The 18689-nt window shown below is 36.0% G+C and overlaps 1 protein-coding gene across 3 annotated transcripts in view; it reads right to left on the reverse strand.

Moving 5' to 3' along the window:
* The window catches only part of CDH2 (cadherin 2), a 214401-nt gene that overhangs the window by 53323 nt on the left and 142389 nt on the right, over positions 1–18689 (reverse strand). For all 3 annotated transcript variants that reach the window (XM_079109462.1, XM_079109463.1, XM_079109464.1), the window contains 5 exons: positions 11840–12066; positions 9780–9926; positions 7916–8071; positions 4943–5087; positions 2175–2347 (listed from right to left, as the gene is read on the reverse strand). In XM_079109462.1, coding sequence (XP_078965588.1) covers positions 2175–2347; positions 4943–5087; positions 7916–8071; positions 9780–9926; positions 11840–12066 — 848 coding nt within the window. The remainder of the gene's footprint in view (positions 1–2174; positions 2348–4942; positions 5088–7915; positions 8072–9779; positions 9927–11839; positions 12067–18689) is intronic.

Consider the following 18689-nt stretch of genomic DNA (forward strand, 5'->3'; position numbering starts at 1 on the left):
AAAAGGAAGGTTTTCTATAATTTCCTCTAGTAACTCACTGTTGTGTTTAATAATTTTGCTGTCAAGAAACAATTTTGCATATTGTATCTAATCCATGATTCTGCAGTCTGGAATTCATTTCTGCATAAGTGTCTCCAAGGGACAGTGAATAGCCTCTCTGGTCACTGGAAGATATACTTACCTACGATTATGGCCTAACTACAAGCTTCCAACCTTTAAACTAAATACAGTCTCTTTGATTTTTAAACATGGTCACACTACTGTAGGAAAACTATGTTTAGTTCTTCCTGCCTCTCTCTTGCCATAAAACAGCCAGGCTAAGTGACATAGGAATATTACAGATGAAAACATGATGAGGTCCCATTTCTGAATCTTATAATGACAGTGTGAATGAAAGAGAAATATTAGGATTGCAAACTGAGCTAAATCGCCTTGGTATGTGAGCAACCTGGCATTCAAGAGAGAATATTGAAAAATACCCCATAATCTCATATAAAATATGGCATCCATGCTGAGTTTATTGGCACATAAGAATAGTATTTCACATAAGAGGTGAAAAGACATACATGTTCCGAATATCACTGAACTCAAAGTAGTACTCCAAATCTGAATTCATTTCAACAATCTCTGATACAAAACATTCCCAGGAAAAGAATCGCTGGCAGTCAGAAGTTAATAGGTACACTGTCACAGGCATACCACTGACTCTTAAGTTAAGCTTGCAGCTGAGTTGTGAATAAAGTAATTTCGATTGGCTCATATTACTTTATTACAATGCTTCCGGCACTATCTCGTGTATATAATTAATTGCAAAAGTAGTGTTTTCTTCGATCCAATTCAAGTGAATGCTCCTATAGCAAATAAAGCATCAAAAAAAACCAACTTCTAAAATCCCTGTCAATAATATTTATTGTGGTGAGTATAATGTTTCCTTCTGACATACATAATCTGAGGTCTCATTAGAGTAAAAGCTGGCTCAGCCAGAAATGTAGGAAGCAAGGATCTGTATGAGTTGGCACTTTGATAATTCACTCACACGATGATTATGGATGGCTGAAATAATGACCTTGAGAATCAGTAAGAAAATGGTCAGGACAGAGGAGAGAAAGGACATAAAAGTTTCATTAGGGCTAGACTTTTCAGGAAAGTGTATAGGCAGAACTTGAATCAAAATGTGGGGAACTGGAAGGATCAAGATGGGGAAAAAGAAGAAAGAACTTCCTGGCAGAAGAAATCACATGAAGCAAAACACAGAGTTGCATAGGAACACTGTAGGCTGAGGTTGCCACCCTGAGATGGTTCACCTGGAAATCTACCCAATCACTATTTGCTCTCAGATTTTGATACTTCATGGTATTTCAATGCTTTCAACAGTGTGTGCCTTTTCAACAAAATATGCCAGAAGTGTGTTTCTCTGAACTTATATCTTTAAATGTTTGTTAGTAGAATTAATGAAGTTACTAGTACTCAAACCTGGTGAATAAAGTAACCTCAGTTAAGGGGCAAGTGCCAATAAAGGAGATAATCGCTTTGTACTAATCAGGCTATCCACAGGGAATATCAAAAACCTAATCACATATATGATATTTGCAGCATCTTAAAAATATAAATGTTACACATTACTTAAATTTATGTGTATATTATTTGGCAATGATATTAAATGTAGTTCCCCACAAAAGCCTTTGGCCATATAAACTGAAGAGCCCAGAGGGATGGAACAATGCCACACCTATAAGTCCTGCAGCGTGGGAGGCGAGGCAAGAGGTTGACAAGTTCAGAGCCAGCCTCAGCAACTTAGTGAGGCCCTAGGTAATTCAGAGACACCCTGTCTCAAAATGCAAAATAAAAAGGGCTGGGGATGTGACTCAGAGTTAAGCACCCCTGGGTTCAATCCTGAGTACCCCCAAAAAAAACAAAAACTCGAGGAAATGCCAAGAATTTAAAATTTTGATAGTAGAGAGTGTTGGCATAACTTCATTATCACATAAGACATTGTGCAGGCTAGCAAGGATTTGTCAATACACATATATCATTCAACCAATATGAAGTTCAGTTATAAAACTGCATGGCAGATTTAGTAATGAAAATTAACACATGAATATATGATTACCTGGAGATAAAGTATATGTGACACTGTTCATGTTTAAAAACAAATAAAATTTTGTTCAGCTTACTTCTCGATCGAGTCCAGCTGCCACTGTGATGATATCACCAGTCTCGTTGTTGATGGTGAACATGTTGGGTGAAGGGGTGCTGGGAGCCTGGGATAGGATTCTGTACCTCAACATCCCATTTAGGGCATTTGGATCATCAGCATCGATAGCAGTTACAGTCATCACATATGTTCCTAGAGACAGTGGACAGGAAAAACCAGTAGTTATCCTTCATTTCCAGGTCCCTAAAAGGAAGGTTAAATTTACCAAGCCGATACATCGGATTTTTTTCCTTTTCCAAACAAACATTTTTAATAATTTAGATGATTAAAGCAACTACATGTTCTAGTAGTTGAAAATAAAAGTATAAAATACGTATTTATACTCGATTTTTCCCTAACTTACAAGATAAATTCAACCCATGACGCCAAAATGGTTTACTTGAAGACCTGAATTTATATGAACTGCAAATCATAAGTAATGTAGATGCCATCAGAAATGTATTTTATGGCCTCCAATTCCTTCCCTCTGTTGCATTTTCTTGTTATGCAGTAACATTTAAAATGGCACACTAAGTATGATTCTCCCCAATGCCTATGTCACCTTCTGAAAGTAAGTTGTGTGCCTATCAAGGCACACTCCATTTGCTCACTTCATAAGGAGTCATCTAATGCATTACTGTTTTGGTACGTTGAATAGAGATCTGGCCTTGTGGGTCCCTATTCCCTTGGAGATTAAAAGAACATTCAACTAACCTGAGGATTTCTATGTATGGGATATTTTAGAAAATACATCTATGAAGCATTAGGATCAAGTAAGTCCAAACTAGCTATATAAATCCTAACTTAGAAATCAAGAGAAAGGTAGTTAAGTTTTAGAATGGCTTGTTCTGTGGGATCTTTTGAAGAACTGAGTCATAATATTTTTCTCTCTGTGTTCTTGGGTCTACTCTAAGCTTGGTTCTACTTTAGAAATGGAGAAAATTCTACACTTATTCTCCTGACTATGTGGTACTCTTTCACCCAGAAAATGCCTTCCTTAATCACAGTATTCAAATCTCTTTTCTGAGCTTGTCCCTCTAAACAAGACACCCCTTTTTGATTGTGTGCCATCTCTTTATGTTTATTTATTTCCCAAAAACATAATTGCACGTTTGCCTGTTGCCTGTTCTGTATTTTGCTCCCTTACTAGACCTTAAGCTTTTATGGGGCAGGAACTTTTCTTATCACCACTGGATCCACAGAGCCAGAACAGGTCCTGGCATGCAGCATCTACTTTAAAAACATTTGTTGAATGAATGAATGAGTGAGTGAAGGAATGGTTAAAATTTTTTTCAAAGGTATATTTCATAACCTTGAGCCCAAATACTGATTAAAAACACAGTTTGACTCAAGAGTCATCATATTATCAAACCTGGCCTAGAAGAACGTTTTCAAACTGCAGAAAAACCACAGGAAACACACGCACAAAATGTCTTTGCTTGCAGTGACTACCTACAGTCTTCTATTTATGGAAGGTTTAAGTGGAAATTCATGGTCAAATGCATAATAAATATAGTTCCAATGACTTATTTTTAGTAATCTAGGTGAGGCAGTACATTTGATCAAGTTTGAAATAAAAGAAGAAAAAAAGAAAATAAATGATTTTTAAGAACAAAACTTCCAGAGTCAAAAAAACCCAAGGTTTATCTATTTTTAGAATATTTGTATAAGATGTGTTTTAGTAATGATGTGTTCAACATGCTTCAATTATTCTTTATTTGAAAACACCAAAAGAAGATTCTCTGAAGAGGTGACACAGAAGGAGCCACAAAGGATGATCCTCCTCCAGTTCTCCCCAACCCCCACCTCTATTTCTTTTCTGAGGATGCAGGAAAGTGCATGTGGACCAAGAAAAAGTGTTATAAACTGCTATAGATGACCAAGTTAGTATGTGGCGGAGTTTTAAGAGCTGAAGTTTTACAGAATAAAAAATATAGCTATTTAAATCTCTTCAAACACCAAAACTGCTCAGGAAGGCTGGCCACATGCTTAACATCTCTATACCAACTGTCCCTCTTGTCCACTCCGTTTTCAGATTGACTAGGTCGTTCTGGCCTGGCTATTCTGCTGTGACTGAAATCTGCAGTGTTTTTAGTATAAGAATCTAAAACTTAGTCAAATATCACTTTATAATGGCGAAAGGGCTTGCTGTAAGGGCTATTTCTAGGCCAGGCCACTTTCCCTTATGCTAGTTGAAAAGAGAGGGCCTCAGAGGACATGAGGGCACCCTGGAAATAAACAGCTAGTGTAGCTAGGGGGCGGTAGTCACAGCTGTTACCATGTCCCTGCCTTGTGTGGGGTGTTACTTCACCACCTGGCCCCAGGAATACCAAGCAGTTCTAAGACTTTCTGGTTGGGTATGTTGGTGATGTTTTTTTATGATGAAATTTGCACTTTACAAGCAGAATGCCTCTTTCAGGGCTCACTTTCAAGTTCCTCTAACTGCATCAAATATAGCACAATGAAAAGCTCTCAGAGATTCTATACAGTAGGTAGTAGAATCGAATACTGTAGTATATATTGTCTCCAAAGAGAAAAAATTGTCATGTGGGCAGTAAGAGGCATATTTTTTCTGTTTCCATTCCTCAGTTTTTTTCCTATGTTACCTTCCTTTTGCCCTAAAAGCACAGGAATGAAAGAAAATGACACTAAAAGGCTCGTATGATTTCTGCTGTTCTTGCTTACATGACAATGCTGGTTATACAGCATTTCCTAAAACCACCTCCAAATTTTTATCTTCAGACTCACCAGGCTTTGATCCCTCAGGAACGGTCCCATTCCACACCTGGTGCAAGAACTCAGGTCTGTTATCGTTCATGTCAATAACATTGATGACAATGTCAATGGGGTTCTCCACTTGATTGCCATTAATATCTACTGCATGTGCCCTCAACTGCAAAAGTTATTGAAAACAAATGTATTTAACATAGTTTTCCATGAGGACATATATTACACAATCACAATGCTACTAACATAGCAAAATGGACTGACAGAAGTTACTGAAAAATAGCTAATGGAAAGACAGAAGCTATTCTTCCTTAAAACATTGCAGTCAACCAATCGCCATATAATTATGGTAGATACAGCATCAAAAAGTCATCTTTTATCTCATGTGAGGGACCATTTAAATGATTTAATCAATAGGTAAAAAAGTGAGGCAGAAATTGTCAACATTTGAAGCTGAGGGATCTGAGTTTCAGAAATGCTAATTAACTTGTGGTTAATCTGGATCCAAAGTCAGTTCCGCCCAGCTCCAAAACCCTTTTATTGTACAAGTATATATGATAAGAGTTAGGGTAAGTATAGAGGTGGTACTACTACTGAGGGGTTGTAAAGATCAAGGGAATAGGAGTATAGAAAATAAGTGTGTATAGGGAATTTTCAAGCTAGAGTTTTTTTTTTTTCAGTTTTAAAGTCACTCATATATATTAAAATATGTGAATATATGTATTTAGGGTGAGTTCTTAGTTTTATAAGGTATTCTTCAAAAATTTCTGTATGTCTTTTTTTTTTTTTTTTTTTTTTTTTTAAAGCAAGTATAATCATTCAGCTACTCTTGGCAGAATATCTTCAAGATCTTCAATTCAGCACAAAGAAAGGCATTCCGTTCTTTTCAGGGGTTGCATAGTGTTCATGGAATTGTTTCTTTTTAACTGGAATGCTTTTGCAGTTTTCCTGTTAGGTCCAATGCTGGCTGTTGGCGTCCATTAGAAATGTTCTATTAAGTTAAAGAAGTGTCAATATAGCCTTTTTTTAATTTAGAGGTTACTGAACACAGAAAACAATGTAAATTTTATTACTGTCTTTCAATATTATATACAGATAATAAATTTTCCTTTATTTTTCCACTAACAGATTTTTAATACTTTTTAATTACATTTATAATTATATAAAATATTAAATATTAATACTGATTTTCTTTTTTTTTTTTTTGGACTAGGGATTGAATCCAAGGGCTCTTAACCACTGAGTCACATTCAGAGTCCTTTTAAATTTTTTTTTTTTCACTTTGAGACAGGGCCTTGCTAAGTTGCTGATTCTTAATACTTGCAATTCTATAATAAACTCTATTTGCAATGAATATTGCCCTTTTAATATGTAAGAAGTGAGCACTTGAAGAATAATAATTTACTCTATAATAAATCTGAATTTACATATTTCCTAAATTTTAATGATAGAAGATCAGGAAGTGAGACTTGATAGGAGAAACAATTGGATTTTTTTTTTTTTTATCAATCTTTACAATCACAAATTGGACTAGTCCACAGACTTCTATTATGTGCTATCTTTTAAAAAATTTTTTGGTACTGGGGTTGAACTCAGGGGCACTTAAACACTGAGCCACATCCCCACCCCTTTTTATTTTATTTTATTTTTTTATTTATTTTGAGACAAGATCTCTTCAAGTTTCTTAGGGCCTTGCTAAGTTGCTGAGGCTGGCTTTGAACTTGGGATCCTCCTGTCTCAACTTCTTGAGTCCCTTGGATTACAGGCATGTACCACAGTGCCCAGTTCTATTATGTGCTATCTTAATCTACATTCCCTGTGAATGCTATGCATTCTTTGTGAAAGGTTTGAAGTTATACTTTTTTCTCTGTGTTTTACAGAACAATATAAAAAAAAAATTAGAATAACCTGTTCCTTCAAGAATTTTTAAAGAATGGGCTGATAAAATCATCAAGGTCTTGGGAAGAGAAAATATGGAGTAATGCTCAGTCCTAAAACATTTTCAATTTCTCATATGCTTATTTGTCTGTTTGGATCTAGGGGTATCTATTCTGGTTTAGAAGTTTCTATAATACTAAAAGTTTGAGCAAGTCCAAGAGTTCAACAACTGCATCAGTGAACCAAACAAATTTAGTAAGTACATGCCTGTGTGGGAGAAAGGTTTCAATGACTAAGTATTGGTCATAAACCACTGTGGGACTAAATTCAATAAATGGTGTTGGGACAACAGGCTAGCCATGAAGGACAAGAGAAGTGGGCCCATGTCCCTCTCTCCTTTTATTCAAATAAATCCACAGAGGTTAAATTTTAAACACAGAAAGTTAATCCAACAGATAAAAATTGGGAGAGGAGCAGCTGGAAGTAGGGAAGGCCCTTATCAACATATCTGGAAACCAGAAGGAAAATACATATTTTTTTCAAAAATCAATTTTACAATATTAAAAGCTATGTTATATTATGGCAAAAATTATAAAGTGTTTAGAAGTCAACAGAACAAAGGAAAATGTAGGACAAACCATGCATTAACACCTTTCATTGATAAAAGGCTCTGAGTAATAAAAAGAGAAAAAGAAATTCAGAAGAAAATTTAACAGAAAGTAGGAGTATGGGATTCACTTTGATTACAGCACCATGCATCCAAGAACAATGTGATCTCTATATTTTATGTTCAATAGTTTTGACCTCATTCATAATTTGCTCTTCTAGGTTTTCTTAACCAGATAATTGAAGGCAAGTAAGAAAATGTAAAGAGTAATGAGAGTCGGGACAAATTTCCTTTTTTCTATTTTGGCATTGTTTTGTTTTTACTAAGAGCATTAATACATTTTATAAAAACATTCGAATTATCAAAATCAGACAAAAAGCTACAAATTTCATTTCTGGTATTGAAACTCTCAGTGTCAAGGCCTTCAGACTCCTAGGAGGCAAAGGTGAATTCCACACACATTTAGAATGGTAGAAACACAAAGATGTATCAGCTGGTTGCAATCTTACATGAAACCGGGCTATCAGCTCACGATCCAGAGGCTTTGTCACTGACAGCTGACCTGAGATGGGGTTGATAATGAAGATGCCAGTCGGAGGTTGGTCAGCTCCTGGACCAGTGACACTGTACCGCAGTGAAAGGTTTTTATCCCTATCAGACCTGATCTGAGGACCAAGAAAACAAAGACATTCAATGAGAGAGCTCATTATCAGAGACAGGGCATGCCACACATTCCTAGCCTAGTTCAGTTACAAACTTGCTCCATCGTTTTCCAGAACACCACTGAAAATCTCCCAGTGCTTACCCCTCCTCTCTGCTTCTTGGTAACAGGCTTTAAAAAGAGATGTCACCTATCCCCAGAAAGACAGAGGGCAATGTTCACATTTAAAAGAACGCTCACTAGAAGTAGTGCAAAAAGTCAAAATTTAGGAGTGTCAGTTCTTAGAAGCTCCAGGTTAGACTGTTTAACACAGTAACAGGTGTCCAAGTTAATTGAAATAAAAGTTGTTGACCTTTTATCATCAATTCCAGTACGAGATAATTATCTACCCATAGTGTGAAATATGCCTACATAGAACTCTAACATGGTTGAGCTGGGACATCATTTTTGTTACTTGCTTTGTACAGACTATTCATTGCAAGAAACTTCCCATATCATTTTAAAAGGGCAACTAATACTATAATTCTTTATTAAGAATGAAGCCTATGAGAAAGGATCTTAAGAAATATTTTTTATGCTCCCAAACAGAAGAGAACTATAAGCACACTTCCTTCTTTTACAAATACAACTGCACCCAGGAATATTAAGTCAATGTATGAGTAGCCATTGGAGGCTGAAGAGACTCTAGAGAGGGAAGAAGGCAGACAGGCATACCAAAAGGGTTGATTGGGCAATACCATTTGGAGGTAAAAATAATAGATCTTAATGTGTTGAGTAAATAAACTAAATCCATTCGTAAAATCTACTGGTGTTTTTTTTTTTTTTTTTTTTAAACTTAAGCACAATTCTCTTTTTTCTCATATTCCATTGAAACAGAAAAACAGCACCTTTACTTGGGGGTTATGCTCAATGGTAAACTGAATTACAATGTGCCTAAGATAGAATATGCAACACAAGTTAAATGGTTTATTAAAAAATCCACATCTCTCAGTAAATGTGTTTCCAAGTAGTAAAATCATCATCTATAGAAATATTTACATTTTAACAAGTGGGAATATAACGATTTTGTCTTGTTGTCCTTCTGTCATGAATAATGAGCTGATAATTTTACTAAACATGCAAAAATATCTGTATTTTTAATTTCTTCGTCTGAAGGAATGCATCTGGAGGAACTGAAAAAAACTAACTTTTCAGATTTGAAAGCCTTTGGTTTTAACACTGCCCCAGGGATTCTGATAATGGTATCAGAGGTCATTCTTTTTTCCCTTTAAAAAACTTTCAAATGTACTTGGTGCTGGCATTTTTAGCAGTGATTGCCCTTTTATTTTTTCTTGGGCTCAAAAGCTGTCTGTGGAGGGCAGAGATCACCACAGAGAGCCTAGCTTCCAGCAGGGCAGCCCCAGGGTCTGTGCTGAGAGTGGGTGAGGAGTGGGTGGGGAGGCACGTTACCTGAGAACTCACGTACTGAACAAGATGCACAGCCACAGCGTGCAGGACCCACAGAGAGGCCTGCCTATAAACAGTGCAAGAGATAACAAAGGAAAACAAGAAAAGGTTTTCTACAACACTGCAGAAAACCCACCTACAGAAAAAACGCTTCTGTACATGTCATAAACTCTACTTTGTTAAAAAAACAAAAACAAACAGAAGAAAACATTTCTAACAGATAATTACCACATGCTATGGAAATAATGAAAATTGCACCACCTTACCCTGACAAGCTCTTGAGGAAAGGGTCCTCTGGAATTTTCTGGCAAGTTGATGGGAGGGATGACCCAGTCTCTCTTCTGCCTTTGTAGGTACCCACTGTGCTTGGTGAATTGTCTTGGGAATACTATCTCTTCAATTTCATGGGATTCCTTTGCATTAAAATATAACAAGACATTCCTGAGTACTACGAAAAACATTTTCTGAAATAACATCAATATTAATGAAGACCTGAAAGTGTAGGAATCACAGTTTATTATGAACAGACAGTAACTCTGGAGGCCCTTTCCTTATCCCCTTATTAAAATAATAGAAATAAACAGCATAAAATTTCTGAATGGCACTGTTCATTGAAACGCTGAATTCTGAACAAACATTATTTGGCTCAGGTGTGTAAACTATTTACAGTTTCTATAAACCATTTTAGATAGTAGCTTAATACTGAGCAAAATTTAATAGTACCCTTTTATATATTTCTCATTAGTTTAAACCACAGTTCAGGTAATGTGCTACTGTACATTAAATTTAGATCTTGATGTGCTAAAATATAATTTGAATTCCAAGGGAAGTTTAATACATACTGCTAAGGAATGTCTCAAATATTTATGACCCTATTAAATCCCACAGAATTAATGCTGTAATTATTCTAAACCTATGTCAGCCATGATGGATGCTGCAAATGACCCACTTTGCACACTAGGTATTAATCTCTGCTAGATGTCAACATTTTCTTCTGTTTCTTCCAATATCTGTAGACGTTTTAGCCATTAGCCCTTCCTGCTTCAGTGCAAACACCCAAGTTATTTTGTTAGGACACAGAGCATCAAAAATAACAAAAGTATCTTTTTACTCCATTTGTTATCAGGTTTTTACTTTATATTATTCAAATGATGTGAATTGTTTAATAGTTAATTGATCAATTAAAATTTCACATAATGGAACCTCATCAAATAGCATAAGAAAAAAAAATGATATATTTTCCTTGGATATATTTGTTCTCCTTTGTTTACGGTTGTGTATATCACATTTACAACTAAATACCAGAGCTGAATGTATGTATTTTTGTCTCTCACAGTACAATAAATGTACAAAAAGTAATGGTCACAGTTCATAAAATCATGGACTTCAAAATATATGGGTGTACTCCCTCAGTAACTGTTTTGAATTAAATAAAAAAACTAGAATATTCAGAAAATAATATTATCAAACATTCCTAAAGAATTTATCTTGTTCAAAGTTCTTAATATAGTGACATACAAAGTAAGTGCTCAATAAATGTTTCTGAATAGAATTGAACAGGACTCTCTTGAAAATGTACCTCATTTATTTTATGTTGGCTCACAGCAGCTTCCACCAGAGGGAGTATATCATTTCTAAAAGTCATAACAGTACTATAAATAATTTGCACTCCTAATTTGATTATTAAGGGACAAGACAAACCCTAACACTCATTTCCAGAAATGCTTTTCTGTTCCTACTGTAAATCTGTACTTTCCATCTAATAAATTTGACTGATGACGACTTGCAAAGAAGTGTTTATTTTGTGGTTATATTTAACAGCTTGTAAAGCTTCTAAGAAATTCAAAACAAACTACTTCTAATTTTAATTAAATTATAACCTCAAAGTATAAACAAATCTTTCAAATGCAATTTCTGGTCGCTAAAAATATACTTACGTCTAAGTATTTTAAAAGATTAAAAATATAATAGGGGTTGGGGTTGTGGCTCAGTGGTGGAGCACTTGCCTAGCATATGTGAGGCACTGGGTTCGATTCTCAGCACCACATATAAATAAATGAATAAAATAAAGGTCTATCGACATCTAAGAAAATATTTTTAAAAATGTATATCAAATACTGGTAAAGCGATTGCAGTTAACACAAAAATTCAAATATTGGCCATCCATTTCATGTGATATGAAGCAAAATCACACACACACACACACACACACACACGCACACACACACACACACACACACGGGTTTCTGGTTTTTTTTTTTTTTTTTTACTGTATAAATTTTTGTTTTGTAGACGTCAGCTCCAATACCACATTTGGATGTTATACCTTTGTCGATTCATCAGTTAAGGTTGGCTTGAGACTCAGCTTTACCGCCACTTGCCACTTCTCTTGGGTCTCTTTGTCTTGGGCATAGATGAGGAATTTAGCATGCTCAGAGGAGAGTGGAAAGCTTCTCACGGCATAGACCATGCCATCTTCATCCACCTTGAAATCTGCAGGCTCGCTGCTCTCATACTGTACTTTTCTTTTCCCATTGCAGTTGCTAAACTTCACTGGAAAAGACAGCAAATAGATGTCTGACTACACTACAAATGCAAAGACAACTGATACTTAAATCTGTATTAGGTTAGACAATAAAATGCAGTAGCACGAAACAAAAGTTTGATTTTCACATTGTGAACACCATTTTCATTTCATAGAATCCAGTTGGGCCCTCCTTATCGGCAGGTTCTGCATCCCAGATTCAACCAACCTCCAGTGCAGGTCAGAAGTGTTCTAAAGAAAACAAAGTACATCTTTGCTGACGTATGGAACATGTACAGACTTTTTTCTTGTCATCATTCCCTACAGAGGACAATAAACGGCTGATAGGACATGCATTGCATTGGTATTATGAGAAATCTGGGCGATGTAAAATATGTGGGAGGATGTGCACGGTTATATGAAGATTCTCTGCCATTTTATGCCTGGGACTTGAGCATCCCTGGATTTTTCACCGACTGTGGTCCTGGGATGAATCTTCCGCAGACACGAGATGACTGCATCCGAGTAGCTTTGAGTTGTGGCCCAGCCTCTCTCATTTCTAAGGCTGCTCCCTCCCTCCACCGTCCCCTGGTAGCCCTCAGCTACACGTACTGTTCCCCTGGACATGTCTCATGGAGGCTGCCTCACTCCCACTCTGTCACTGAAGGTAGAACAAACCCCATGTTTTCCACCTTCATGTAGCTATCTTGGCTCTATGACCCACTTCATAGCCATGCCTGACACTCACTGACAGCGACATTAAGGACGAATTTCCTTAGCTATCTTGGATACTCTGTACATTTCCTGGACATCAGCTTAATGTGTAATTTTTAAACAAATGCTTAAAGGAAGAACAATACTGCTATGTTTCTTTTTATTTATTAACATCCAATACCCACCATGCTCTAGAATTACAAGACCTCACAGTTTTTGAAAGGTGAATGTCTATCCTGTTCGGTACTTGTAATAGTTCTGTTAAATAAGTTTTATAAAATTTCCAAAAACATGAAAATAAAAATGTCTCAAAATAAACCTTAATATTAAAAAAATGCATGCTTGAAGAATAGAAGGATTAAATTCAATCCCTAGTGCCCCCCCCAAAAAATAGAAGGATCAAAAAATATTTTAGGATCAGCTGGGCGTGGTGGCGCACTCCTGTAATCTCAGCAGCTTGGGAGGCTGAGACAGGAGGATCTCGAGTTTAAAACTAGCCTCAGCATAAGTGAGGCACTAAGCAACTCCGTGGGACTCTTGTCTCTAAATAAAAAATACAAAAAAATAGGGTTGGGGATGTGGCTCAGTAGTCCAGTGTCCCTGAGTACAATTCCCAGTACCCCCCACCCCGAAAAAAAGATTTCAGGATCTGAATTATCTCAATCTCAAATGCAATGACTTAAAATTGAAGAAAATCATTGCTTTTTAAAATAGAATATCAATCCACTGATGTCTCAACAAATAAGTTGAAAATGTGTTTATGAATGGAGAACTAGACATATTTAGTTCAAAACAAAATAATAAAACCAAAAATATTCTCTATGGAAGATTATTTTTCCCTTATAGTCATTCTTTTTGAAGAAAAATTCGATGGGACTTGCAGGTAAAAGCATCAAATAAAAGGCAATTTTTCATTTCCACATATGACTGTATTCTGACCACAAGTACATAGGATACACTTTGGAAAGCAATCAATAGGTACCTATTACAAACTATGATCACACATCTTTCTCATTACTCAAGATCTAAGTAAAAGTTTTACAAGCTGCCCCCACCCCATATACAAAAGGATAACAGTTTCTTTATTTTCATTAATATAAATTCACTGCCATGTACACAAAACCACAGCCAAATAACATGCATGCTTATTTCCCTTAGTAACCATAAAATTCTTGATAGAAGTAATAAAATAGTTTAACTACTGAATATCTTATTTCCACATAATGCCACATATATCATCCTTCTTCACATTTTTATCATTTCAAAATGGAAATAAAATAGTATCTCAAACTAAATTATGTTAAACCAAAAGGTTTATCTTTACAGTAGAAGAATCCCAATTGATATCTAATTACCCCATTTTCCATGCCATGTAATTTAAATTTTTTAAAAAGAAGGGGATCTTTTCTAGGCAACAATGACATTAACTGCTTATTTTTTATCAAAGACAACCGAACAAAAACTGAAATTGTTTTTTGGAACCTTGCTGAGAAGTCAAAATGAAAAGACTTTTACCATCTTTTAGTACAAACACTACTTTTCTCATATAACCAAAGGAATGCCTGATTCTCAAAACTAGAGCAGAACAGTTTTATATTCTTCTGCATTTTCATGTTAAATTTTGCCACTCTTGAATCCACACCTATCCACTCCTGGCTTGCTGACCTGGCTTCTGTGATCTCCCAGGTCTAGGTCCTGGGGCCCACTGCTAGACTAGACCTCTGCTGTGACTTTCTGCTTCTGGCTTAGAATCTGTAATATTGCACATGAAGTCGTTAGGGTACCATACAATGCTTTCTTAATGCTCTTTCTATTCCTGACCACTCTGTCTTCACCTCATTTAAATCATTTTCTAACACACAATCTGCCCAGATTCCACAGTCATCCCCCACCTCACTGCTGTCCACACCCTACACTGATCACCTCCCATTTTCCACACCACAGTCCTGGAGCCAGGCCATTATTCCAGGAGAGGACTCCATCAAGATGTCCTTAAGAAGGTGCCAGCATATGCCTACTTAAGAGTGCCCTGAATTCTTCAGCTTAAATTTTTCTTTTTGTTTGCGTTTCTTATCCATTCAAATGCATGAACTCTTCTATTGTAATAATTATTGCAATAATGCTTATTTAGTAAAGGTTTCATTTGACTAGACTGGCAGACTATAAACTCATTTTGGTTTTCTGACAGTGGGTTTTGGTTATGGTGATAGGGAGAGTATTGATGCTCATTAAATAATCCATTAAAATCTTACAACTTTTAAAAGAACTAGAAACAGGGCTGGGGTTGTGGCTCAGTGGTAAAGCACTTGCCTAGCATGTGTGAGGCCCTGGGTTCGATTCTCAGTATCATGTATTTATTAATTATTTAATTAAATAAAGGTCCATTGATTAAAAAAAAAAAAAACAACTAGAAACAGATGGGAAACAGTCTGCAATAGCAACACTCAGCAATGAAAACAACAAACACAGTTCCTTCAAGTAATCCAAATGTGTATTAATTTGCTGATAATGCAAGAAATTGAATGAGCATTTGCTGAATGCCAGGCATTTAAGATCAGGTTATATACTTTCACTGTAACAACAGCCTCCAGAGGTGAGAATCACTATTTCTCTTCTACAGATGGAGAAGGAAAACTTGGGCAGCCATTTGTGCCCATGGAAATTTGACTTCTAGTCATTTCCTTAAGAAAGTTCAAAAGAATCTATAATCATGACTCTTGGATATTAAGACCTAAAGCTTTAAAAAAATAAAATTAAAGAAATGACAGGCCTGATAAATACTTGTGAGGAAAATCATACTAAATTTAGACTTTTGGGAGAACAGCGATAAATAACATATTTAAAAGTAATGAAAACGATACGCTCTTATTTTGCTGGTGGGACTGCAAATTGGTGAAACCACTATGGAAAGCAGTGTGGAGATTCCTCAGAAAAACTGGAAGGGAACCACCATTTGACCCAGCTATCCCACTCCTCAGTTTATTCCCAAAGGACTTAAAATCAGCATACTATAGTGATGCAGTCACATCAATGTTTATAGCAGCTCAATTCACAATAATTAAACTGTGGAACCAACCTAGGTACCCTTCAACAGATGAATGGATAAAGAAATTGTGGTATATATACACAATGGAATATTACTCAGCCTTAAAGAAGAATGAACTTATGGCATTTGCAGGTAAATAGATGGAACTACAGAATATCATGCTAAGTAAAATAAGCCAATCCCAAAAACCAAAGGCCAAATGTTTTCTCTATTAAGTGGATGCTGATTCGTAGTGGGGGGTGGGTAGGAAAGAATGAAGGAACTTTGCATTGTGAAGAGGGGAGAGAGGAAGAGGTGGGGCGGTGGAGATGGGAAGGACAGTAGAATGAGACAGACATTATTACCTTATAAACATGTATGCTTACACTACTGGTGTGACTCAGCACCATGTACAGCCAGAGGAATGAGAAGTTACGCTCCATTTGTGTGCAATGTGTCAAAATGCATTCTACTGTCATGTATAACCAATTAGAACAAATTAAAAAAAATGAATAAAAAAATGGAATTATTAAATCAGAATATATCCTAAGCGCCCTGTAGAGGGCAGTAGCTGAAGCCCCTTCAGGTGGAGTGAGGGTGTGAGCAGATGGAAGAGGGGAATTAACACTTGGTTACCGTGGGTGCCTATTCTTTTGATTCAGGACTCAGTTAAATTATTTGGATTCAGGTGTCAGTGCTTTACATTGCTGTTACCAAAATATGACAATGAGCAACTTGAAGGAGAAAAGATTTGTTTTGTTTGTTTGTATAGTTTCAGAGGATTCAGTGTATGGCAAGAGGTCATGGTGGAGGAGGAATGCTGCTCAGCTTCTGGGGGCAAGGCAACAGAGAAAGGAAGTAGTCAAGGACAGACACCAACACTACCATGTAAGTAGGCCCTCAGTGACCTACTTACTCCAAGAAGATCCCACCTCCCGGTAGTCCACTCATCTATCAATGGATTATTCCACTTGTTGGATTAATTCTTGCTGTATTGGAGACCATGCTTCCAACATAATGAATCTTGGGGGATTTTTCCAGATCTACACCATACAGGGAGGGAGAGAAGGAGGCCTTTGGAAAAAATGAACTTGAAGAGAAGAAAAAAAATTGTGCCTTTTTCTATAAAGGGTTACTGGACATACTATGAATGAGCAGTGGTTGACCTTAGAGAATCTGACACTGGAGAAGCACTTCGGAGGAAACTGTATAAAGGTCAGTTAATTAAAGTTAATTAGTTGTTCCACATTACTTCCACCTAAACTATACCAAATATGAATTGGTTTAATATATCTGTTATTAAATTTTTCTAAGTTCTAAAAAAATGTTAATTTTAATTTGATCTAATATTAAAATAAGCAAAACTTGGGGATATTATTCAGGTTTGAAGAAGTATATTGCATTACAATTCCCTTTGCCCATTCAGCCAATACAGAGAATTAATACTTAAATTAAAGTCAGTCAACTATCAATTGAGAAAGTTCCCGTAGGTGAAATATTACTCCTGACTTCATTCCGAGGTTGGAAAATATTCCATGCAGAGAGCCTGGTTCACAGTTACCTGCTTCATCAATGTTAGTGATGTATTATTATATTCAAGCCATGAAAATTAAAATGCTTACTAATTTCAACAGGACAACACGAATTCCATTTATCATCTACTGGTCAATGTTTATTGTCTGTTGTCTTATTCATCTATGACCTAGAAGGAGCGGGGATATTTTCAAAATTTGCCAAGATTCACCTCGACTCTATGACCAAGCTCTGAAACTTACACAAAAGATTTTCTTTTTAACAGAAACTTAAAAGTCAATGGGGAAAAAAGAGGGGGAAACTGCTATATTACAGAATATTGATTATACCAACAATATATATTCATAATTAATAAATGTAGTTAGAGTGTAGAGTGTAGAACCTTTCAAAAATGTTTTTGTGATAAAAATATTAAGTGAAAATGGACTAAAGCCATTTTGAAAGGGGGAATGAGACAGGCAAGAGACATGGTTTAAATATTAAAATTAAATTTAAAATTGAAGATGAAGAAAATAAAGCAAACATCATGAATTTTTGGCTCTTCTTCTAGAAAGAAATATATAATTTGCTGGATTTGACTTGTTTCTGTTATCAAAATACCTTCTTTATAGATAGGAGGGAAAACAATGAACAATATTTTCCACTTCTTTTTTTCACAACACAGAACAGTTTTACCATTTTTTTAAAATATGGGGGCAATGACAAAATTTATTCTTAAATTAAATTACAATTAAATTAAGATACAGCCTTAGAAGTGGCATTATCCTGTATGCTACAATAATGGTGAGACCATCAAGTCATGTTTTTGGCAAAACTCTTTGAACTGTACAACACAAAATCGACCTTACTGTCGACTGTGGACTTGCAGTAAGGTATCACTGGTTTATCAATTGTATCAAATGCACCCCACTGTGCAAGATGTAAATAACATGGGGACATGGGGAGGGAGGGATACACATGGAACTCTGTTCACTTTCAGCTTTTCTGTAAACATGAAATGATCTAAAATGTGAAATCATTCAAAACAATGCTTTCCTTGCAAATGATGGCTTAACTTGCTATTATTATTAGATTTTGAAAGGAATGGATAGTTGTCAATACCCTCTGTCTCTCCCAATCTGATTCCAGGGAATGACCTCAACTTGGTATCAGTGGGACAATGCAATCCAATCAATAATTTATGCAGGCATCCTAAGTATGGAGGTAAAGAATTTGACTTAAAATCTTTCCTCTGACAGAACCATCTTTCTTATGTTATGACGTTTATTTTACTTAAGTGTTCAGCTAAGGCAAAGTACAAACTCCTGAATTCTGTTTAACATGGGAGAAAAGGAAATGCATTTCCCGGAACTAAAGAACAAGCTTGGCCCACAGAATTAA

This window comes from Sciurus vulgaris (assembly GCF_902686455.1).
Source record: "Sciurus vulgaris genome assembly, chromosome: 13".
NCBI classification, from domain to species: domain Eukaryota; kingdom Metazoa; phylum Chordata; class Mammalia; order Rodentia; family Sciuridae; genus Sciurus; species Sciurus vulgaris.